We start from the raw sequence: 25,831 nt of genomic DNA on the forward strand, positions 1-25,831 counted from the left end.
TTGAATTAATGATTAGAAGGAAGACAATAAGTACATCTATGGCTCTAGCACTAAACTTTCAAAAGGGAAACTTTGATAAAATGAGAAAAATAGTTTAAAAAAAAACAACAAAAAAAACCCAAACCCTGAAAGGTGCAGCTACAAAGGTTAAGAGTGTGCAACAGGTATGGATATTGTTAAAAAATACCATCTTAGAAGCGCAGTCCAGATGTATTGCAAGCTTTAAGAAAGGTGGAAGGAAGGTCAAACGATTGCTGGAATGGCTAAAACATGAGGTGAAAGAGGCTATTTTAGACAAAAGATCTTTCTTCAAAAATTGGAAGAAGGATCCATCAGAAATAGGATAAAGTATAAGCATTGGCAAGTTAAATATAAGACAGGCTAAGAGAGAAGGCAAAAGCTCATAATAAAAACTTTTAAAGATATATTTGAAGCAGAAAGCCTATGAGGGAGTCAGTTAGACTGTTAGATGATCGAGGGGTTAAAGGGGCACTTCGAGAAGATAAGGCCATCGCGGAAAGACTAAACAAATTATTTGCTTCAGTGTTCACTGAGGAGGATGTAGGGGAGATACCCGTTCTGGAGACAGTTTTCAAGGGTGACGATTCAGATGAACTGAACCAAATCACAGTGAACCTGGAAGATGTGGTATGCCAGATTGACAAACTGAAGAGTAGTAAATCACCTGGACCAGATGGTATATACCTCAGGGTTCTGAAAGAACTAAAAAATTAAATTTCAGACCTATTTCAATTAATTTGTAACCTATCATTAAAATCATCCATTGTACCTGAAGGCTGGAAAATAGCCAGTGTACCCCGATATTTAAAAAAGGCTCCAGGGGTGATCTGGGAAACTACAGACTCGATAAGCCTGACTTCAGTGCTGGGAAAAATCGTGGAAACTGTTATAAAGAATAAAATCACAAAACATTTAGATAAACATGGTTTAATGGGCCACAAACAGCTTGTATTTACCAAAGGGAAGCCTTGCCTCACAAATCTACATTTTTTTAAAGGGGTGAATAAACATGTGGACAAAGGTGAACTGGTAGATATGGTATATTTGAATTTTCAGAAGGCATTCGACAAAGGCCCTCATGAGAGGCTTCTAAGAAAACTAAAAAGTCATGGGATAGGAGGTGATGTCCTTTTCTGGATTGCAAACTGGTTAAAAGGCAGGAAACAGAGAGTAGGATTAAATGGTCTGTTTTCACAGTGGAAAAAGATAAACAGTAGAGTGCCTCATGGATCTGTACTTGGGCCAATGCTTTTTAATATACTTATAAATGGTATGGAAAGAGGTATGACAAGTCAGGTGATCAGATTTGTGGATGACACAAAATTATGCAGAACAGTTAAATCTCAATCGGATTGTGATAAATTAGAGGAGGACCTTGTGAGACTGGAAGACTGAGCTTCCAAATAGCAGATGAAATTTAATGTGGACAAGTGCAAGGTAATGCATTTAGGGAAAAATAACCCTTGCTGTAGTTCCACAATGTTAAGTTCTATCTTAGGAGTTACCACCCAGGAAAGAGATCTAGGCATCATAGTGGATATTTCATTGAATTCATCGGCTCAGTGTGTTGTGGCAATCAAAAAAGCAAACAGAATGTTCGGAATTATTAGGAAGGGAATGGCAAATAAAACGGTGGATGTCATAATGCCTCGGTATCGCTCCATGGTGAGACCACACCTTGAATACTGTGTGCAATTCTGGTCGCTGCATCTCAAAAAAGATAAAATTGCACTGGAGAAAGTGCAGAGAAAGGCAACCAAAATGATAAGGGGCATGGAACGGCTCTCCTATGAGGAAACAGGGCTTGTAGATTAAAGATAGACCAGCCTGAGAAACAAAAACAAACTGAAATTTACCACGTAAACCTTTTGAAGAACTGACTTGCACAGGAGTAAAAAGTGGTACAAGAAGGATAGTTTGGTCCAGAGGTCAGACCTGAAGTGGGCCAAACCCAAATTCCTTTAGGAGAGCAGCTGTCCACTGTACAGTCAGCTGACTTAAAGTACTGGTGGAGCAAAACAAGGAGATCTTCTCAAACCGACCAGGTTGTACCCAAATGGTGCAACATGACATCATTGTACTCCTAGAATTTTGGTACAGCAACGACCCTAAGGGATTCCTGAGGCCAGGCACCACATCATTGAGACCGAAGTGAAGGAGATGCTCTGGCTCGAGGATGTAGAGGAGTCTAACAGGGATTGGCTCTCATCCATAGTGTTGGTGCTGCAGCCAGATGGGCAATCATTTTCTACATTGAAATAGTCGAGGTCTCAAAACTTGATGCGTACCCAATGCCATGAGCGGATGAACTGATTGAGTGGCTGGAATCACCCAGTTTATCTCTACCCTGGATCTTACAAAGGTTATTGGCAGATACTGCTTTTGCCACTGGCGAAGGAGAAGACTGAGTTCTCAACACCAGAGGGTCTTTTCAAGTGTACTGTTCTCCCATTTGGACTCTATGGTACCCCTGCAATGTTTCAATAATTGACTGACTGCTTGTTCCACCCACATCAAGGGTATACAACTGCCTACTTGGATGACACTGTGGTGTACAGCCCAGATTGGAAGACACATCTAAGCTAACTCCAGGCTGTGCTCACCAGTCTGAGGAAAGCAGGACTGATGGTCAACCTTAAGAAGTACTTGCTGGGAGGCCAAGAAGTCCAATATGTTGGCTACTTGGGAAAGGGCACGGTCCATCCTCAGACCCGGAAAATCGAGGTGATCACCCTGGTACCAGTCCTACTGTTGGATTTGTGGACCCTTGTGTTGGGGAGAGGTTGACGCAGCCTACAGGGGAAGCCATATAGGTCCTCACTGCCAACTGGAGGAGCAGAAAGGTATAGAGATTGAACTGGAGCTTTTCCTATACTAGCCCCTTTCCCCTCAGGTTGAGCCTTTGGGTTTTGGGGGCCGGCAGGTCTTAGGTGGCAGTCTCTGGGGCGTAAACAGAAGAGTAGATCCGGGGGTTAGACTTAGGTCGGAGGCACGTGGCAAGCAGGAATAATGCGAGTCCGGGCTAAGGTCAATGGCAGGTGGCAGGCAAGGAAACTGGGAGTACAGGCTGAGGTCAATGGCAGGCGGCAGGCAAGGATATTGGGAGTACAGGCTGAGGTCAGTGGCAGGTGGCAGGCAAGGATATCGAGAGTACAAGCTGAGGTCAGTGGCAGGCAAGGATATTGAGAGTCCAGGCTGAGGTCAAATATCAGGTGTACGTCCGAGAGAGAGAAAGCAGTAGGCTGGGTGAGGAGTAGACCTAGTTTGGCTGGCGAGATAAAGGCAAGGCTGGGCAGGCTGGAGAGATGAAGGCAGGCTGGAGAGACGAAGACAAGGCCGGGCAAGGCCGGAGAGACGAAGACAAGGCTGGGCAAGGCCGGAGAGACGAAGACAAGGCTGGGCAAGACCGAAGAGACAAAGACAAGGCTGGGCAAGACCGAAGAGATGAAGAAAAGGCTGGGCAAGATTGAAGAGACAAAGGCAAGCTGGAAAGATGAAGATAAGGCTTAAGGGAATGTAGCAACTCATACTACCTAGCTAAATAGTCAACCTGTTGTTGAGCAGATACTGCGTTGCATGGCTGGGGTTTAAATACCCGGCCGTGTGATGTCATCCAAGTGCGCCACCAAGTGCTAGGGAAGACCCTAGCGGTCAATGGCTGCAACGTATGGCCACAAAGAAGGTGATGTTGGCAGGGCTGGCAGCGCTGGGTGAGTGAGCCGGCCTGCAGGGGATGCCGGCAAGCTGGCAAATGTAACATCCACAAACAAAAGCTAAAGTGAGAGCATTCCCAGGCCTTACGGGATAATACAAAAGGTTTATCCCCAATTACTTGGAGAAGGCGGAGCCTCTCAAACGACAGTTGTTGAAGAAAGCACCAGAGATGGTCCAGTGGTCAGCTGAAGCAGAGAAGGCCTTCCAGGCTCTGAAAGAGGCAATATGCTCCAAACTGGTCCTGATAAGTCCAGACTTTACTAAGCCCTTCAAGGTACAGACTGATGCCTCAGAAGTAGGCTTAGGAGCAGTCTAATCCAGGAGTAGGATGGCCAAGAACATCCTGTAGCTTGCATTAGCCTGAAGCTGATGCCACGGGAGAGGTGTTACTCAACAGTTGAGAAGAGGGTCTTGGCAGTCAGGTGGTCTGAGAGGCCTTGTGTTATTACCTGCTGGAACAGCAGTTCACACTCATAACGGACAACCAACCACTCCCATAGATGAACAGAAACAAGGAGTCCTTCAACTATAAAATACGACATAGGGTAGGCAGGGAAAAATGCAATGTAGTTGTCCTGTCTAGAAAGGTGTCCCTAATACAGGCAGGCGCTCATCCCGACAAGGCGGAGCTGTTGGGAAGGATATGTAAGGGAGCTATAAGAAACTCCCTCAGACTACATTAAAGGGCCGGGCACAGATGTTTCACTTGGTCCTCCTTAAGATCCAGACCCACAGTGAATCCTAGGTGAAGGGAGGAGCCCTTCACCAGAGTATACTCAAGCCTAGAAGGATTAACCAGGCTCTAGGGAGCAGGCAGAAACCTACCGAATGCCAAGATCTGTTACGTTTAAAGACTGTGTGTTACCTGAAGTTAAGGTGAGATGCACTGATTGTTTTGTTTTTGTCAATGTAAATAAACTGCACCTAAAGAACAGCCATAGTCTGCCTACTTATTTCTCTTGCTGATTCCAAGCTGCTATGGCCCAAGTTACCACAATGCTCTTTAATGGTACAGGGATTTTTTGGTTTAATTGGGGACTTTGTTTCATTCTTTTTCCCTTCTCCAATTTAGTGCACGTTAAATGGTTTAAATGCACACTAAATGGTTTGTGTGCACTAAAATGGAATAACAAAATAAGATTAAATTTTGTTTTGAAAATGACACAAAACACCTGATATTGTTTCTGTATCGTTTTCCAATGAAAGTGCATTCCTAATACACATAGATTTATAACATTTTTTAATTGCCCCTTGAAATGCAGTTTTTATGTGGCCAAATTAATTTCAGTCAGCTGAAATTCCATTTAAGTGCATTCAGTCAATCTAGGTGCATACCTCCTTATTTCACATGCATAGGTTCTGACTAAACTTTTGAAAATATATCCTAAACTACATAATACACACTCTCATAGATGCTGTGCCTATAATTATCATGTGCATATGATGGATAATAACTAGAACAGGGGTAGGCTACTCCGGTCCTGAGTGCCACAAACAGGTCTGGTTTTTCAGGATATCCACAATGAATATGTTTGCATGCACTACCTCCACTGCATGCAAATATCTCTTATATATATTCATTGTGGATATCCTGAAAACCAGACCTGCTTGTTGCTCTCCAGTACTGGATAGTTGCCTACCCCTGAACTAGAACATCAGACTGAAATATGTGGCAGACTTAAAAATGGTGGTTGGTGTGTGTGTGTGTGTGTGTGTGTGTGTGTGTGTGTGTGAGGTGGGGGAGGGAGAAAGAAACGTAACTTTAATTGCTGGCAGGCTATTCTGGGGTCCTAGGCAGCTGAACTGTCAGGCAAGAGATTTGTCAGGCAAGAGATTTGAGGTCTAACATGTGAAGTGAGGGATATGGAGTATGAACTAAACAGGGCATCTTGCATGCTCATCCTCCCAAAATGGTAGAGTATTATGGAGGAAGACAACAAACTGGTCTGGATGGGGAGTGATATTTTACAAGCAGCCGTGCTCTGTGGCTGGCAGCTGGGTTTTATCCTTAACAGTGTGGACAGAGGAAATGGGATGGGCAGATTGGTCTTTTTCTGCCATCATCCCCCACAATATTATGCAATTTCAGACAGTACGCAGGCTTTGCCATGCCAAAGGCATTCATTCTGTACCTGCAAATGTGTTCAGGATGATCTTCAGAGGCCCCAGAGTGTACATCAGTCCAACCAGAATGCCTGCCAGATGCCCAACAAAAGAAGTCCTAGAAGGAATGGAAATCCTTTATGAGCATTTGCATTGCTGCTGATTAAATGCATTCTACACCCTCATTATTCCAATGCATGCCAATTAGTCACAGTTTGCTGGCTTCATTCCACATGATGTCTTTGATCTTATTCAGAACTTCACACAGCCCAAAGAGCAACATTTTCCACCATTCTATTGAAAGGCAAAATGAAAAGCAATCACAAAATGGTTAACAGGGAACACCTCTGGCTAAAAGGAGGCAATAGAATTAGATATATTTGTCCTAAAAGGGAAACTTAAAAATTCTGCCTCTTGCACTTTGGTTTACAGCTATTACACAAAGTCCAAGTAAATGCTGTTTCCACCATCATAAATGTTATTATTTGTGGATGGAAGAAAACTGTGCCTTATTGCTGCATGCAGCAAAATTTCCTACATGTATGCAGTATACAATAGATTTTTAACTCATGTTTGCTTCTTCGCCTTAGAGGACAAGTCATGTTTTGCCTTTTGGCTTAACCAGTGCAATATGGAAAATTAACACCTACTACCCTCACCCCATTGGGGATATGAAACTGTTTGGACCCTGACCCATCTGGGATCAGACCACCAATTAAAAAAGAGCTGAATTCTGTAAGGACACTGCAAAAACAGCCACTGTTGGAACATTTCATTTATCCATTCAAAATAATAATAGATTCACTGAAATTTCTAAGAATCTTCTTCACTAGTCAGGATTACTGTTTTGGAGTTATAAGTAGTTGTGTGTGTTTGCATGTTAATCCTCACTTCTCCATGGTGTCAAATAGTAACAACAACCACCCTTACAACCAAAAGAAATGTGACCAGGAAGAAGAGGATGGAGTTACTCAACAAAGCAAGTACTTAGTGATCAGGAACAAAACAGGATGGAGTTACTCAACTATGTAAATCCTAAAATCCAGATTCAGAAAACTTTATTGGCATGACAATTTTTATTTGTTGCCAAAATACTACATATAGGGGTAATTTTATAACAGTTGCATACATCTGCAGGCTGTTATGCACCCAAGTTACACAAATTATTAAAGCCAACTTACACATGTAAGTTTGCTTTGAAAAATATCCTGTTAAAAACAACATGTACAGAATTACATCTATTTGATTTGCATAGTTCTGCTGAGAAGATTTATGCATATATATTTTAAAATCAAAAAGTATGTACGCAAATCTGAACCCTGTTCAGACTCCATCCCCTGGAGAAAAGGTAAATACAGTGTGTATGTGCATAATTTTACATGCATATTGTTCATGCGGATTTCTAAAGGGTAGTTTCTGCTAGTAAAGCAATATTTTTACCCTGTAGATATCCCTTTGAAAATTACCTTCAACGTGGTTACAAATTTAAAAAAAAGAGAAAAATTTACATAATAGTGATAACATAAAATTATTACAGAACTGAGGGTGTATTGAGAGGAGAAGATTTGGCTGGCAGCTGAAAAGGATAAGTAAGGAAGTATTGCTTGCTGGGTAATCTTGGGATTTAAAAGTTTAGGAAGAGATGAAATAGTGGGGAAAACTAATTTCAATTGTGTGGGTGCTTTGACTATAAGCCAGGAAATGTAAGTGATTTTTTTTTAGAGTGTGTGTGTGGGTGATTAAAAAAAGATTAGAAAGACCAGGGAGCTAGTTACTTTCTTTTCTAGTGTCTTTCTTTCCCTCCCAATCACCTTAACTCCCACCCACCCCTAAGCTAATTCTTTGATTTATAAACTCTTTATAAGTAGGCAAGAGTAATTTCCACATCAAAAATTAATCTGAGATTGATCTAGAACCAAGGAATGATTTAGCTCTTATAAATTAGATTAATTATTCCCAAATTAACTTTAAATAGATCACAAACATGTAAAGAACTCTGATTTACACATCCCCACTCCCATAGCAACATAAATGAACTAGGAACTCAGCAATATGAAGATGCAGAGAGTAGTCCAGCAGCGAGATGGGGGCCTTCCAGTCTTTTGCACCGAGTGCCACATGTATGATTATCTACCAGTTCATGAGAGGTTGTATGTGTGTATCTGATACAAAGAGTTCCTGGCTCTAGGAGAATGAGTCCAATCTGGAGGCTAGAATGGCCAATCTGGAGGAACTGAGGTAGACAGAGCAGTATACAGAGGAGACCTTCAGTGACGTAGTGGCCAAATCCCAACTCCAGTCCAACAGTCCCTGTGTTGCTTTGGAGGAATAAGGTCATCTGGTAGGAGAGCAGTACCCTAATGAAGCAGGAAGTGATCCTGTAGCAAGGTCCTGTTCTCTAGATGATGCATTATCCTCTCACACTGAGGATGAGTCTCCAAGAACTAGTGCCTAGCTGGGAAGGGTTAGGTCAGCCGTCATAGTTGGTTATTCGATTATTAGGAATGTAGATGGCTGGGTGGCTAGTGGATATGAGGATCTCTTCGTAACTTGCCTACCTGGTGCAAAGCGACAGATCTCACGAGATAAGATTTTAGAAAGTGCTGGGTAGGAGCCTGCTGTCATGGCCCATGCGGGCACCAATGACATAGGAAGGTGTGGAAGGGAGGCTCTGGAAGCCAAATATAGGCTCTTAGGTAGAAAGTTGAAATCAATAACCTCCATGATAGCATTCTTTGAAATACTTCCTATTACACATGCAGGACCCCAGAGGCAGACAAAGCTCTGAAGTCTCAACACGTGAATAAGACGATGGTGCACGGAAGAAAGCTTAGGTTGTATTAGAAACTGGCCAACATTTTGGGGAAGGGGAAGCCTATTCTGAAAGGAAGGGCTCCATCTTAACCAGGGTGGAACCAGACTGCTGCTCTAATCTTCAAAAAGGAGATAGAGCAGCTTTTAAACTAGAACATGGGGGAAAGCAGTACAAGGTTTGTAGGCAGTAGAGGAATTAGGACATCCCAATAGAGAGAGTCCAACAAAAGCAATAGTAGCCCATGTGCCTATAAGTAAAGAACCACCTGAGTTAAAAGATAAGCAGATTGCTAATACTAACAAAAAACATACTTTGAAATGCCTGAATGCTAATGCCAGAAGTCTAAAATGTAAGATGAGAGAGTTAGAATGTATAGCACTGAATGAAGAGGTAAACCTAGTTGGTATCTCAAAGACCTGGTGGCAGGAGGATAACCAATTGGATATTGCTATACTCTGATAAAAATTATATCGCAATGATAGGGCAGATCAAGCTGGTGAGGGATGGGGCTTTATGTTAGGGATGGCAACTTGAAATACAATCTCTACTGGAGTAACTCAAAAACAAATTATATAATTGCCTTATATTGTTTTAGTCTTTTCCTTTTTTCTTTGCTACGCCTCACACAAAGAGGAAAGCAAAAGTGAAAGAGTTTTCCTCAATCTCTACTCCAACTTTACGACTAAATCAACCTCGGACAGTGGATTGTTTTCAAAGAACTCCTTCATATACACTGGAGGAAGTCGCAGGTAGTTCTGGCCAGGAGCAGGAGCCGAACTCCCAGACATGTGAAATATCTCTAAGTCCCGGTGCTCCAGCAATACCAGACCCCCCATCTGGAAAGATAGAGCTGGATCCTGGTAACCAAGATTTTAAGACAAAACCAAGTATCACTTTGTTAGATTCCCAGAGAGAAGCTGAAGGATTAGTAAGCATCTCGGAGAACTTAGAAAAACAAGGTTCCAGGGAATTGAATGATGTGTTTACTTCCTTTACAGATGAAGTTGGAGGGGCATCTGTGCAGAAAGGAATTGAGAATCAACAGCAAATAAGGACTCTTAAGGACTTCTCAGTAATTACCCCAAAAAAATTTACAATTGAAGAACTTGGGACTATGTTGATTATGATGCAGAAATCCATAAATAATCTTACAGATACAGTACAGGAAGCTCTAAATAAAAATATTTTGGTACAGAATAAGATAGAAAAAATTGATAAAACTGTTAATTTGTTAGAAAAAGTAGAAGATATCCAAAAAGTACAGACCAACTTAATAAAATCAGAGAAAATGCAAGAGGATAAGTTTGAAATATTAGAGAATCAGTTTAGGAAATTTAATCTTAGGGTGTTAAATTTTCCTAAGATACATTTGGCCTCCCCAACCGATCTATTCAAAAGTTATCTGAAAAATATATTAAAATATTCAGTTAGCTATTCCTATATTGTCGAGGATTTATTATCTACCGCAACCTCAGAATTTAGATGGTAATCAAAAGCAAGAGAATCCGGTTGAAGCAGATTTTAATCTTACTGATTTTTTAGAAAAATAATACGAGATGAATATAGAACCAAGGGCAACCTTGATAGTTCAATTTTCTTCTTTGCTTGAACGAGATTCTGTACTGAGGTTATATTTTAGATATCAAAATCACGATTTTTATGGCCAACGCATCAGGATCTTTCCTGATTTAGCACATACTACTCAATTAAGACGAAGGAAATTTATAGCTATGAGAGCCGAAGTACTAGAAAGAGAGGCAAAATTCTTCTTAAGATACCGGTGTAGGTGTCATATTAGTTACCAAGATTCGAGATATGTTTTTAATCAACTAGATCAATTGCGTATATATCTTGATTCACACTCCTAGATTCTACACAGAGCTGGAAAGAAAAATTTGTTTGATGAAGGTGTTAGACAATTGTAATAGAAAATGTTTATTCCTTATTACTGCTTCGTTTAGTTACTTAATAACCAATTATCTCAGATTTCCTTACATTTCTTAATAATGGATGTATACATAATATTGATGAGTTGTTTCTATATAGAATTGTAAAAGAGATATTTACCGATATACATCTGTATAATTATAATTGTAATTCATATATATAAATAAAAATTAAAAAAAAAAAAAAGGTAACGTTTTTAGATGAAATAAATGATTGTTACATGGAATAGTTGATCCGGGAACTGACGAGAGGGGGATCCATTTTAGACATAATTCTTAGTGGAACGCAGGACTTGATGCAAGAGGCAATGATGGTGGGGAGGACATTAAGAGGTGAATTTTAAAAGAGTTGCTTGCATTAAAAAGGTCCATATACATGAGTATCTGGGCCAGACGCGAGTGATTCGTATTTTAAAATGGCCCAATTATGCACAAATATGCGCGTTTGCGAGCAACCAAATGCTTGGGGGAAAGGGGTGGAGTTAAGGCATGTCAGAGGTGTTCCAGAGCGGGCCCAACAGTTACGTGCATAAATCCATATTTTTAATCTGGTGACCACTCCACAAGGCGGGCTTTTAGCTGCATATATTTACTTCTTTTCTTGATGAGGTGTAAGTCTGCAGAAATCTCTTTTTAGGCCTAAAATGACAGGCATGCAATGGTGCACACAGTTTAAAATTCCTGTATATGTGCTCTCACGTACACAAAGATGCATGTATTTGTGCCTGCACGTTTGTTTTAAAGTTTCTGTCCCTGTAAACTACAACTTTACCATTGAACTTTCAAAAGAGACACTGATAAAATGACGAAAATGGTTAGAAAAATCCTGAAAGGTACAGTTACAAAGATTAAGAGTTTACATCAGGCATGGTCATTATTTAAAAATATCAAATAATGAATATGGCAAAACTCGTGTATTAAAATTCTGAACCACGGAGGCACAAATTCAACAACAAACCTAATACTAAAGGGAATAGTATCAGAAAAATGTGCTCTTAGGGCCAGATTTTAAAAGCCCTACGCGTGCCAGGCCTATTTTAAAAAGCCTGGCGATGCATGTAAAACCCCGGGACACGTGTAAGTCCTGAGGCTTGCAAAAAGGGGCAGTCCGGGGCGAGGCAATCCGGGGCAGGGGCGGGGCCAGAGCCTCCAACACAGAGGCCATTTGCGGCTCTGTTGGAGGATCGCGTGCCGGCAGGCTGCTGGCAGGCGCAAAGGTTTAGATAACAATTTGGGGGGGGGGGGGTTAGGTTAGGGGGAAGGGAACGGGAGAAGGCAGTGCGGCTCGTCATGCGCAAGGTGCACAATAATGCACCCCCTTGCACGCACCGACCCCTGATTTTATAACTTGCGCGCGCCTGCGCAAGTTATAAAATCGGGGGTACATGTGCACATGCTGGGTAGCACGCGCACATGTACGCCCACGCGCTGCTTTGAAAATCTACCCCTTAGTAAACTAATCCATAGGCTCTTGCCCGCAATGGGCTTCAACCAGCATCATCTCTTAGAACACTCTGTGTTCCCATTTTTATCTCCCTATCTCAAAAATTCCTTAACTTATTTGTTCCAGAGATGATGTTGGTTGAAGCCTGCCGTGGGCAAGAGCCTGTGGATTAGTTTACTAAGAGCACATTATTTAAAAATACCATCTTAGAAGCCAAGTCCAGATGTATTCCATGCATTAAAAAAAGTGGAAGAAAGGTCAAACAACTGCTGGCATGGTGAGGTGAAAGAGCTTCTCTCAAAAATTGGAAAAAGGATCCAACTGAAGAAAATTGTCATGGATGTGAGCCCTTGGGGGCTGTGGCATGATTGGTGCAGCCTACCAGGCGAACCACTAGGTGCACACAGTCAGCTGGTGGACTCACTCTACTGGGACTTGAGCAGGAGTTTCACCTATACCAGCCCCGTTCCCCACAGGTTGAGCCCTTGGGTTCCAGGGTCCGGAAGGGCTTAGGCAAAAATCCCGGGAGGAGTGTTCAAATGAAATCAGGATACAGACTGAGGTCAGGGCTGCCAGCAAGTATGAGATGTCCAGGTCTAGGCCAAGGTTGGGATAGGCAGAGAGTAGTCAGATCCGAAGCAAAGGTCAGTACCAGGTGGCAGGGAAGGGAGAATCAGAATCCATAGCAGAGGTCAGTGCCAGCAATCAGGCCAAGAAAGACAGGACAAGGCAGGATGGACACAGGGGACCAAGGCGAGGCAGAGCAGAGAAAGCAAGGCAACAGAGAGGCCGGAACAAGACAAGGAGGCACAGCAGGACAACAAAGCACAGAGAAGTAGCAACATATACTGAGGACAAGGCAGGAGGACCTGATGCTGAGGCGCCAGGTGGGAGCATGACCTGGGTTTAAATACCCAGCTGGTACCGACATCATCGAGGTGCGACTCTGCAAGTTTCTCCTGAGGGCCATTAAGAGTAGATATGCACCGCGAACGCGCGCCTAAGGGGAGCCTTGGGGAAGATAGCATGGTGGCATCCTTGCCTCCGTGAGGCCTGGGGCATCAGAGGGCAAATGTGGCCAGTTGTGGGGCTGTCTTGCAGGTAGCCAAATGTTACAAAAATAGGAAATAGCATAAGCATTGGCAATTTAGATGTAAAACATTGATAACGGCTAAAAGAGAATTTGAAAAGAAGCTGGCCTTGGAGCCAAAAACTCATAATAAAAACTTTTTTAAAATATATCTGAAGCAGGAATCCAGTGAGGGAATCAGTAGGACCGTTAGATGATCGAGGGGTTAAAGGGACACAGAGTAGATAAGGCCACAGCGGAAAGACTGAATGAATTCTTTGCTTCAGTGTTTACTGAAGATGTTGAGGAGATACCTGTACAGGAAACTATTTTCAATGGTGATGATTCAGAAAAACTGATAGAAATTGGCCTGACACCCTCCCTCCTCATTAGCTCGCTAACTCCCTTCCGCTGGGGCTCGCGCGGCCGGCACAGCCCATTCGGGGCAAGAGCCCGCTCACACCTCGTGGGTGAGCCGTGCGAACAGGGAGAGGTGCAAATCTTCTGTAACCGACTGACCTGAATTCAGAGAGAGGAGGAGAACCATAAAATTCACCGAGAAGAGAACCGCGTGGTGAGTCTAGCTGCGCCCCCACCTCAGACGGCCTATCGGGAGCCGTCTGGAGCCCTTTAAATCACAGCAGCGATCCCGGTGCGTCACGCGCCCGAAGGAGCGCGACCTAAGGGTCCTGCCCCTTAGTGCACCCCTTTGTGAGCCCCAGGACCCAGGGCTCTCTACCTTATCTGCGGATCCCTCATCCTCTCCCCAACTCTTTTACTCCAGACCTGTTCAGACAATCAGACCATCTGCACTTCCTTCAGGCGCCAACATCATCTCATAGCCAACACCCAGACAGTACTAGCAGTCATCCACTCCAGCATTCCTCAAGCCTGCTCCAGCACTCACCCTACCAACTTTCACCCCGCCTGCTCCAGCACTCTCTCAACATGATCCTGCAGTCATCCATCCAGCAGTCATTCATCCATCCAGCAGTCATCCATCCCAGCATTCACCCAGCGTGATCTAACAGTCAACCTCTTTTGCATTTATCAAACCTTCCTCAAGCACTCTTCCAGCTCACTCAAATTCTCAACCACCTTCTCTCTGGCACAACAAGTCTAGAATGACGTTGAGCTTTCCGATCCCCATTCTTCAACACAATATCTTCACCACAGGAAAAGCAACTATGCTACACCGATCCCGCAACCTCAAGACCCTCATCCCAATTACGATCTCACCTCTTACCCAATTACTAGGCCTAACCCTATTCTCCCTGTCTTTATTTAATGCGCAATCCCTCACCAAAAAATCACTAATTCTCAATGACTATCTCCTAGACTCTAACATTTGTGCCATAACAGAAACCTGGCTCAAACAGACGGACATAGCAATAATAAATCAACTCCCCACCCATCTCTACAACTTCTTCTCCCTTTCTCGTCACAAAAAAAGGGGAGGTGGCATTCTGCTGGCAGCTAAAAAAGATCTGAGATTTTCCCAAATCCCAGTAAAGTCTGACTCTAAACTAAAAACAGGACTTTTCAAAATAGCCCAACTTCAAGTCCTCCTCGTATACGCCCCACCGGGCCTTCTTGAATCAGATGCCTCCACCATCGTAGAAATAATTGCAACACACTTGAACCTGGAATCCCCGGCATTAATTTTAGGAGAGTTCAACTTGCACGTCGACAACCCTACTCTCACTACCAACTGTGAGGCTTTTCTCACTGCCCTCTCAGCCATGGGCCTCAATCAGATCGTCAACAAGCCCACCCACAAAACGGGCCACACTCTGGATCTCATCTTCGTAAACTCTGGAATCAAATACGCTTCCCCCCTTACATGTACTCAGGTCCCATTGTCAGATCACTCATTAATCACCGCCACCTTCACCCTGTCAGAAACCAGGAAATCTCTCCCTTCACAATCCTCATTTCCCTACAGAAGAACTTGCTCGTCCGATGACCTCAACATCCAGCTCGCTTAAGAACTCCCACACATAGTCCTCTCTGACCCTAACTCAGCTGTCCTTTCCTGGAGCAACATCACGGAGGCAGTAGCTAATAAACTATGGCCGCTCTCAACAAAAAAACTAAACCCCAATTCCTCAAAAAGACAACCGTGGTTCACCAACGAACTTCACAAACTCAAACAGAACCTAAGGCAGAAAGAAAATAAATAGCATAAGGCCCCCTGCCCCAACACTCTATCCGCCTACAAACTAGCCCTCCATAACTACAGGAACTCCACCTTAAGATCCAAAAGGGACTACAATGCCCACAAGATCCACGACCTTGTCTTCGACGCGAAAGCTCTTTTCGCTTACGTATCCAACCTGACACAAATCAATGCACCAGATATTCCCAATGATGAAGCACAATCTAAAGCTAACGAACTGGCTCTATTCTTCCAAGACAAAATCTCCAACCTTCTAAAGCGATTGCCCCCTAGCACCACCTCTCCTACTAATTCATTTCAGATACTAAACAAAGGAATTTCCTTCGAATCATTCAAACCCACCTCTGCCTCTGAGATCCATTTGTTACTAAAGAAAATGAAATCTTCCTCCCATCCCCTCGACCAAATCCCAACAAAGTTTCTCCTGCTAATACCAGACACCATCTCCAAAACTCTGGCTGACATCATTAACTGTTCATTATCATGGGGTCTCTTTCCAGACAACCTTAAATTAGCCTCTCTCAAACCGCTCCTAAAGAAACCTAATCTAGACCCAAAGGATCCCAACAACTACCGCCCGATCTCCAATCTTCCATTTATAGCCAAAATCATGGAAAAGCTCATCAACATGCAACTCTCCAACTATATCGAAGATCACAAAATACTGTACACCTCACAATACGGATTCCGTAAAACATTAAGCACGGAAACCCTTCTAATATCCCTGACAGACCACATCATCATGGGGCTTGACAAAGGCAAATCCTTCCTACTTATTCTCCTAGATCTCTCCGCTGCATTTGACACTGTTAACCACTCCATCCTCCTCAACCAATTATCAGACATAGGAATAACAGGAACTGCACTTTCCTGGTTCAAAACATACCTCATCAACAGAAGCTACAAGGTTAAAATCTACAATAAAGAATCCCCCCGCTACACCTCACCCTTAGGAGTTCCACAGGGTTCCTCCCTATCCCCCACGCTTTTCAACATATACCTTCTCCCACTATGCCAACTCCTAACCCACTTGAAACTAACACACTTCCTATACGCCGACGATGTGCAAATCCTGATCCCCATTAAAGAATCCATCATTAAAACACTGGAATTTTGGGAAGACTGCCTCCAAGAGATCAATCTCCTTCTCGCTAGTTTAAATTTGATATTAAACACAGCTAAAAACGAACTCCTTCTCATCTCTCTAGAAAACAGTAACCTCTCTCTACATCCACCAACCAACATACCCACTACTCAAACAAGGGACTTAGGAGTAATAATTGACAACCATCTCAACTTAAAATCCTTCATCAAACAAACGACAAAAGACGGCTTTTATAAACTTCAGATCCTGAAAAGAATAAAACCTCTCCTTCATGGGCGAGACTTCAGAACGGTCCTTCAAGCAGTAATCTTCTCTAAGATAGACTACTGTAACTCTATCATACTTGGGCTCCCTTCCGCTTCCATTAAACCTCTTCAAATGCTCCAAAACTCGGCTGCGAGATTACTGACAAACACCAGGAGAAGAGATCACATCTCCCCCATCCTCAAAAACCTTCACTGGCTGCCAATACACTTCAGAGTTATTCACAAGTCCATCACCACCATCTATAAAGCAATCCAACACCATGCTCCACTCGATCTACAAATCCCTCTTAGACGACATTCCTTCACCAGACCCATCAGAGAAGCTTACAGAGGATCACTAATCGTTCCCCAAACCAAATCCACACACCATCTAACTTTTAGAGATTGGGCTTTCTCCTCAGCCGGACCCTCGATATGGAACTCTATTCCTTCGGATCTGAGACAAGAGCCTTGCCTACTAACCTTCAGAAAAAGGCTTAAGACTTGGCTGTTTAAACAAGCCTTCCCAGATCCGAACTGAAGTACAGTAACAAGCCAATGAGACACTACAATATAAAGTAAATAATTAATCCCATTATTGCCCAGTTCATCTAACTCTCTTTCCTTTCCCAGTTAGATAAACCCTTTTAATGTAATTTTTACGGTTTCTATGCACTTGTTCAATGTTTCTGTTTTTTACACCCCCTGTTATCTGTAAACTGGCATGATGTGATTGTATCACGAATGCCGGTATAGAAAAACTTTAAATAAATAAATAAATAAATATAAATCACTGTGGAGCTGGAAGATGTAATAAGGCAAATCACCTAGATCAGATGGTATAACCTCTGAATTCTGAAAGAACTCAAATATGAAATTGCAGATCTGTTACTAGTAATTTGTAAACTATCATTGCGATCATCCACCATGCCCGAAGACTGGAGGGTGGCCAATGTAACCCATATCTTTCAAAAAAAGAGTCCAGGGTTTATCCAGGCAATTATAGACCAGTGAGTCTGACTTCTGTTACATGTGCCGTCTGCGGCAGACCCACAGCGCGGCTCCCTCACCTTTTTACACAGACTCCATTTTCTGGTTCCTCCTCGCTAGCGGCGGTAGGCTGCCAGCTCCAACCTCGGGCCGCCCTCGGTGCCTCCAGCTCTGCCACAGTCCCAGCGTTTCAGATCAAGATGCCATTGTTTGTTGGGCCTCTCCGCATGGCCCGTGGAGAGACGCCACTAACCGCGCCGCGCCCCTCCCTAGGCGTGCATGCATCACTGATCCTTATGAAGGGCCCAAGGCGGGAACCTGGCCGTGGCCCCGGATGATGACGTCAAACTCTTCAGTGTATTTAAGCTCAGGCCTCGCTTCATAGCGTTGCCTTTGCAACAGGTCTCCTTGTGATTCGAGAACTCATTGCTGTGAGAGATTCGTCTCTACTTTCTTCTTCCAACCCTCGTTGTTCCTGGTTTCTGTTCTCTTCGTTCCTGCCCTGCCTGTGCTTTCGACTGACGGCACGGATTTCGACTGCGCTTTGCCTGACTACGCTACTGCCTATCTCCAGACCCTGAGCTCTGCTACGCCTGACTACGCTACTGCCTATCTCCAGACCCAGACCTCTGCTACGCCCGACTACACTACTGCTTATCTCCAGACCTCGACCATTGCTTCAATTGACGAATGCTATTGACTTCTCCATAATCAGATCTCAGCATTGCTTGCCATGACTTCCACTTTGCCGCCAGCCCTGATCCAAGCCTGTCATTGATGCCTCTCCTAGCCTACTCCCTGGATGTGGACTTATTAGGCTTCGGCCTACCTTTGCTCGAGAGCCCTCAGTCAGCCTCTGTTCCATTGGAGCTCGAGTTTCAGTACCTTCCCCAGTCCAGAGTAGGACGACGCCACCTATCGTCTGCTGTCTCTGGTCCGAACCAACCTTCTCAGATATCCAACCTCGAGGCCCACCTAAGTCCTGCCGGCCCCGGCACCCAAAGGCTCAACCCGTGGGGAATGAGGGCTGGTATAGGTGAAGGTCCAGCAGCCTCTGCCTATCAGCCCACTCCACCTGCCGACGGTGGGGACACGTAGGTCCTCGCCTACGGGTTGGGTCAACCCCACCTCGGCCCAAGGGTCCACCTTCGACACAACAACTTCAGTGCACAGTAGGATTAAATAGTCAATTTTCTCAGTGGAAAAGGGTAAACAATGGAGTGCCTCAGGGATCTGTACTTGGACCGGTGCTTTTCAATATATTTATAAGTGATCTGGAAAGGAATAAGACGAGTGAAGTAATCACATTTGCAGATGATACAAAATTATTCACAGTAGTTAAATCACAAGCAGATTGTGATAAATTGCAGGAGGATCTTACAAGACTGGAGGATTGGGCATCCAAACAGCAGATGAAATAAATGCGGACAAGTGCAAGGTGATGTATATAGTGAAAAATAACTTATGCTGTAGTTACACAATGTTAGGTTCCATATTAGGAGCTACCACCCAGGAAAAAGATCTAGGCCGTCATAGTGGATAACACATTGAAATTATTGCTCAGTGAGCTGTGGCAGTCAAAATGGCAAACAGAATGTTAGGAATTAGGAAGGGAATGGTGAATAAAATGGAAAATGTCTTAATGCCTCTGTATCGCTCCATGGTGAGACCACACTTTGCGTAATGTGTAAAATTCTGGTCCTTCATCTCAAAAAAGATATAGTTGCACCGGCGAGGTACAAAGAAGGGCTACCAAAATAATAAAGGGGATGGAATAGATCACCTATGAGGAAAGGCTAAAGAAGGGGCTGTTCAGCTTGGAGAAGAGATGGCTGAGGGGTATATGATAGAGGTCTATAAAATCATGAGAGGTCTAGAACAGGTAGGTGTGAATATGTTATTTACTCTTTCGGTTAATAGAAGGACTAGGGGGCATTCCATGAAATTAGCAAGTAGCACATTTAAAACTAATTGGAGAAAATTCTTTTTCATTTTACGCACAATTAAGCTCTGGCATTTGTTGCTAGAGGATGTGGTTAGGGCAGTTACTGTAACTGGGTTTAAAAAAAAGGTTTGGATAAGTTTTTGGAGAAGTCTATTAACTGCTATTAATCAAGTTGACTTAGGGAATAGCCTCTGCTATTACTGGCATTAGAAGCATAGGATCTACTTAATGTTTTGGGTACTTGCCAGGTAATTGTAACCTGGATTGGCCACTGTTGGAAACAGGATGCTGGACTTGATTAACCCTTGATCTGACCCAGTATGGTAATTTTTTATGTTCGTATGTTATAATCATAAAACAAGTCAATCCAAGAAAGCATAAGAATCTTCACTACAACAGAAAAATATATAATCTCACTTTATATGATTACTCAAGGAAATGGAACATATGGGATCTTAAAATATGCCCGTCATATAAATGTAGGACTGACACTTTTTAAGCATTTTTTTCTTTATGCACTTAAAACCATAGACAATTAAGAATACTGGCATATTGATGCACACAATACATTGCTGTCCCAGAATATCAGGCACAAAGATAAGTGCAGTTTCATGGGATTTAAAATGTTCTTAAGTGCATAAAGAAAAAAAATGCTTAAAAAAATATATAGAGAGAAATATGGGAATCAATTAGATATTTAAAGACCAATTATTATAAATTCTAGTGGATATTTGGAACACAGATGAATTGTTAGTCCTACACTTACATGAAGGTCATATTTTAAGATCCCATGTGTTCCATTTCCTCGAATAATCATATAAAGTGAGACTGTACATTTTTCTATTTTCTTTTATTTAATTATCTGCATGAACATGATACGCACAGTTATAAAATACTGTAGTAGATCTATGTGTGGCCATATACGCATGTATATGGGGGGCGTGTGGAGTTGTTTGAAATGTATCCTTAAATTTTTTTTACATGAATAGAGAAAGGATATATTCTCCTGCATTATAAATACACGTATATACTGAAACATAGACGCATACTTCTGGAGCAGAAATACATCGTACTTTATTAACTGTGTGTCTCCTGTCACACAGTTTATAAAATACTAGCATAAATCTCCATAGGCACTCCAATACATGAAAATTGTATACTGCAGACAGTTTTGAAAGTTGGGTTCAAAGCCTGCAAGTCAGTATACTAGTACAATTATGATATAATGCATATTTTGTTGATAGATATACATTTCTTGCAACTTCAGGAAAAGAAAAATATCCATAGAAAATAATTTATGAAAGTATAAATCTTCAGTCAAAGGTGCTTCCCGAACGTGTTAAACTTAGCAGTGGCAATACAAAAATATTCAGCTTACCAGAACACTATGTGTCAGATTCGCCACCTGTTCCCTTACCACAGTAAGAAAATAAAATGGTTTTAGGAAAAATGATTTTGTTAGGTCTAATTCTGGTAATGCAAGTTCCAAGGCCCATCTGTATGAAATTCCAGGACCCACAACTGTCACTAGAGGGAGATAAAGAACAGATTTATGCATCTCTTCTGGCTTCCTATAGAAAAAAAAATCAATGTAACTATACACTAGGAGCCCATTAAACTAAATATAATGCCTCTAGAGTGACTCAATGGTGATTTTATACAGCTGGAAGCTCTAAAGAGCCAAATTTGTCATTCAGACTTCTGTACCCATGTAAAACCCCTCCATGACATTCAATATAATCCAAATATTTGGTCTGAATCAGGTCCCAATTTAGCATGTATGCAATAAGCATATCCTAAATTCACAAACTGTAGAAGCTTGGTGAATACAATTTTTAAATGCTAGATTTCATGAAAATCCTCTCGTCTGCCCACATGTTGCACATAACTTTCTTCTTCATCCAAGTGATCAGAATCAGAAATATCAGTTTACAACTGGTAAATTAGGGCTATATTTTTTAGCTACTGGGTGGGTACATTATTCTACTGAAAAGGGGATAATTCCCTTCTATTCCTTTCAGGAGTATTCAGGCTTAAATCAGGAACTTTGGGTATTGAAGCAAAGTACTTTTATTCAATAAATAGGGACTTTTATTTTTATTTTCTTTGGGGTAGAATTTCAAAGGGTTACGCGCGTAACCCTTTAAAAACCCTCCTGCGCGCACCAAGCCTATTTTGCATAGGCTCGGCAGCGCACCCAAGCTCCGGGATGCGCGTATGTCTCAGGGCTTTGAAAAAGGGGCGGGAAGGGGGCGGGGGCTTGGGCGTGGCGCTGGTCTGGGGGCAGTACCAAGGCCTCCAGCACAGCAGTTGTGCCGGGGGATGGTGCGCCGGCAGCCGGCCAGTGTGCGCAAGATACGCCAGAGACAGGCGTAAATACTTGAAATAAGGTGGGGGGGGGGATTTAGGTAGGGCTGAGGGGTGGGTTCGATAGGGGAAGGGAGGGGAAGGTGGGGGGGGAGCGGAAGAAAAGATTTCGGAGCTGCCTTGGAGGGAACGGGGAAAGCCATCGAGGCTCCCCTAGGGCTTGGCGCGAGCAAGGTGCACAAGTGTGCACCCCTTGCACATGTCAACCCCGGATTTTATAACATGCGCGCGGCAGCACGTGAATGTTATAAAATCGGGTGTACATTTGTGTGCGCCGGGTAGTGCGCACAAATGTACCCCGCATGTGCTGGTTTAAAAATCTGCCCCTTTGTGAATTTTAGTGTCATAACAAAAAAATCAGTGGAAAAAATGACATAACAAATAGGAGAAAAATGACTGAAGAAGTCATTTTTCCACCAATTTTTTTTTTGTTATAGCATTGAAATCCCCATGAAAAATGAAATAAAAACTGAAAACAAAAGTGCCTTCCAATAAACAATTCTGGATCACTTGTTCTGATTAATCCTGAACTTACTGATCTTGGCCACCTTAGGATATAACCTTTGATTGGAAGTACTATTTACTTCCTGCCACGACTCTGCAAGTTCTGTCACTAACAGCACCCTGTTCCTCTGTTGCTATTTCTGTCTGCTTTGTTTACTTCTTTGCTCCTGTCTAGGTCCCAGCTTTTTCTTGACTCATCCATTTGGACTGACCTCCTGGATTTGATCTTGGTCTGGTAGCAACTACAACTTCATTCATCTGGGACTGCTTCCTCAAAGTACTGACCCTGGATTGTTGGCTGATTCGTCCTCTGCGGTGCTTTATCTTAGTTTCTGCCACCCTCAGTTTTTCTCAACCATTCTTCTGACCATTCCTCTCCCTATGCAGCCATGCATTTTTCTGGCTTTTACCATAGCTTTATCCACCTGTTTGGCTACCTTAAGACGGATAAAGCGACAGTAAAAGTCAGAAAGATGCTTGGCTGCATAGGGAGAAGAATAATCAGCAGAAAAAGGGAGGTGATATTGCCCCTGTACAGGTTCCTGGTGCGATCTCACTTGGAGTACTGTGTACAATTCTGCAGACAGCACCTTCAAAAGGATATAAACAGAATAAAGCCGGTCAGAGGATGGCTAATAAAATGGTCTAAAGCACATGGGGATAGACTTAAAGATCTAAATATGTATAAAGACATTCAAATATCTCAAAGGTTTCCATGCACAGGCGGTAGGCCTTTATCAATGGAAAGAAGACTCTAGAATAAGGGTTCATGAGATGAGGTTGAAAGGTGGTACATTCGCAGTAATCTTAGGAAATATTTCTTTACAGAGGGTGGTGTATGTGTGGAACAGCCTCCCAGTGGAAGTGGTGGAGGCAAAAACAGCATCTGAATTCAAGAAAGCATTAGATAATTACAGAGATCTCTGAGGAAGTGATTTATTTATTTATTTTTTGGTTTTTATATACCGGAAGTTCCTGTATACAATACATATCACTCCGGTTCACAGGTAACAGAGATAACTATCGCCGGGATGGCGGTTTACATGGAACATATCAAACAATTAATCTATTATAGAGTAAAAAGAACAAACTAAGATCAACTTAGAACACATAAATCAAACAAATAGATAAAGCAAATGAACTTTACATTATTGATGTAATAAGAAGAGGGTTGTTGTTGCTCTTCTTGCTCTTAGCTCTCAGGGAAGGCTTGAAGGAAGAGCCAAGTTTTGAGTTTCACTTTAAAAGTAGTATGGCACGGCTCAAGGCGGAGCTCTGGTGGTAGAGAGCTTATAGTGATGAGAATTATAATGCTAAATTAATTGTATTGTTTATTGTAAACCGAGGTGATGTTTTTAACGTGCCGCGGTATATAAAAAAAAATATCACTAAATAAATAAATAAATAAATAAATAAATTGGATGGATGAACAGACTGAATGGGCCATGCGATCTTTTTCTGCCATCAAGTTTCTATGTTGCTAACAGTTCCACCCAGTGGACTTCTTTTTCCTTCTCCCTTTCCTTCTTGCTTCCTATTTATCCTTTCTGATATATTTATGTATTATTTGGATAGAGACTTTGTCAAAAGTACAAGTAAATAAACAGTGCATAAACAAAATTAGTAATTGAAGGGAGAGAATGTAAGAAACTAATCAGGGTGAGTTAAGCAAAACAAATATCAAACAGTGAAGACTCATAATTAGAGGATGAGAAAGAAAGTTGAATTGAAAGGTGTTCAATAACAGAAAAAAGTGAAGGAAGTAACCAAAGTCAGATCATGCATAGAGAAAAAAAGGACCAGAGAGCAAGAAATGAAATTGAAAGCAGAGCACTTGAATGGGAATAAATGGTATGATCGGAGATTGAAGTGTAATAGAACCCATTCTGTTACCATTAAGGCCTGAGTGAACCTTTAGACTAGCTAGGAGTGTAGGTTACTGAATGGGGGGGGGGAAGTACCATTTAAATACAGCCCCTCCCTTTAAGGGTGCTGGAATGTCCATCCCCATGGAAGATTTTTTAAGCAGCTCTCTCCAAAGAGGTTTGCTTAGAGTTAGGAGGAGGTGAAGAACTTTTTCTATGTTGGACTTTTCAGGCCCATTCAGAGTAACCAGGTACATCCTGCCTGGGGATTCTGATCAGGGTCAGGAGGGTATTCCTTCCAGTCCACTAACTGGCTGCTTGGGATTTTCCCTCTGGATTGTTTTTTCGGGTTTTGACAAATTTTCTTGGTAGGAGCCTCGTCAGACCCTGGGTACCACCTGGACTCAGAGCACAGAGAACCCTGTGTCTAGGGCTGCTCAGGTTAGGGAAGACCTACCCTTCCAAACCCTCAACAAGAACGGAGGAGGTGGTGTCCTGCTGCAAAGAAGAACTCTGATGTTAAACTTTATTGAAAGGGAAAAAGACTTGAGTTGAGATCCAGGAGGAAGATTTTTGGCTGCCCTTTCCTTCCTGCATTGGAGCAGGGCGAGCTGGCTGTTTCCAGGGATCCCTCCTATCTCGGATCCAAGAGAAAGAGAAATGAGAAATCAGAGAAATAACAGAATATCACCTAAGCATGAGTAAAGGCCAAATAAAAATCCCTGAAGACACTCATCCGGTGTCTTCACCTCCTGGGGAGAGAGAGGATTTTACTCTCTGTACCAAAGACTGTAATTGCCAATTTTACCAGTTTGGAAGGGGTTTTACACCCAGCTAAAGGATACCCTACCTATCTCAGAACCACTTATCCACACTCTGGAGTGTGGATGATGGTTAGTACTGGTCTGGAGAATCATGCACAGATAGAGAGAAAAGACTGTAAGAAAAAGAGAGATTTTTATGGTGCAGATGATTCTGTTAACATTCTGTTTGCCCACTAGTAAAGACTTTTACACACACATTGGGAAAAAGAGACACTACTTCCCAGGGGTAAAGAGAAATGTGCATCCAAGTCATCCTTAGCATTCCAGGCACTGGAAGAGGTACTCTTACCCCTCATAGAAAAAGAATCCAGACCCTGGGGGAAAGAGACCATGAGAGAGCTAGCCTGAGGTTCCAGCCTCAAAGAGTAATAAATACTTTTATGGCCCCGCTGGATCGTAGCTCACTCCCGAAGGTGGAGGTTACAGAAGCTAAGATCCAATAATGAGTAGGTAAGTGCTTGTAGTCTATGCAGGACTTAATAAGGAGCCAGCCTAGTAAGTGAAAGCTGAGGAGCACAGAAGAAGGAAAGAGATACAGAGTTTTGTTGAGAACGGTGTTTAGTGTGCCCATTCAGCCCGACCCAGGCCTTCTGGGCTGAGCCAAGGGTTGACGGTGGCTCCGCGTGGCTGACGGTCTACCCTCCGCCAGGCCGGCAAGCTCCCTAGACCAACATCCAAGGATGTTGGAAGGTGAA

At 42.8% G+C, this 25,831-nt stretch overlaps 1 protein-coding gene across 9 annotated transcripts in view; it reads right to left on the bottom strand.

The window, feature by feature from the left end:
• The window catches only part of RHBDD1 (rhomboid domain containing 1), a 278,394-nt gene that overhangs the window by 127,775 nt on the left and 124,788 nt on the right, over positions 1 to 25,831 (bottom strand). For all 9 annotated transcript variants that reach the window (XM_029615059.1, XM_029615052.1, XM_029615057.1 and 6 more), the window contains one exon: positions 5,868 to 5,956. In XM_029615059.1, coding sequence (XP_029470919.1) covers positions 5,868 to 5,956 — 89 coding nt within the window. The remainder of the gene's footprint in view (positions 1 to 5,867; positions 5,957 to 25,831) is intronic.

This window comes from Rhinatrema bivittatum, chromosome 9 (genome assembly GCF_901001135.1).
Source record: "Rhinatrema bivittatum chromosome 9, aRhiBiv1.1, whole genome shotgun sequence".
Classification (NCBI taxonomy): Eukaryota; Metazoa; Chordata; class Amphibia; order Gymnophiona; family Rhinatrematidae; genus Rhinatrema; species Rhinatrema bivittatum.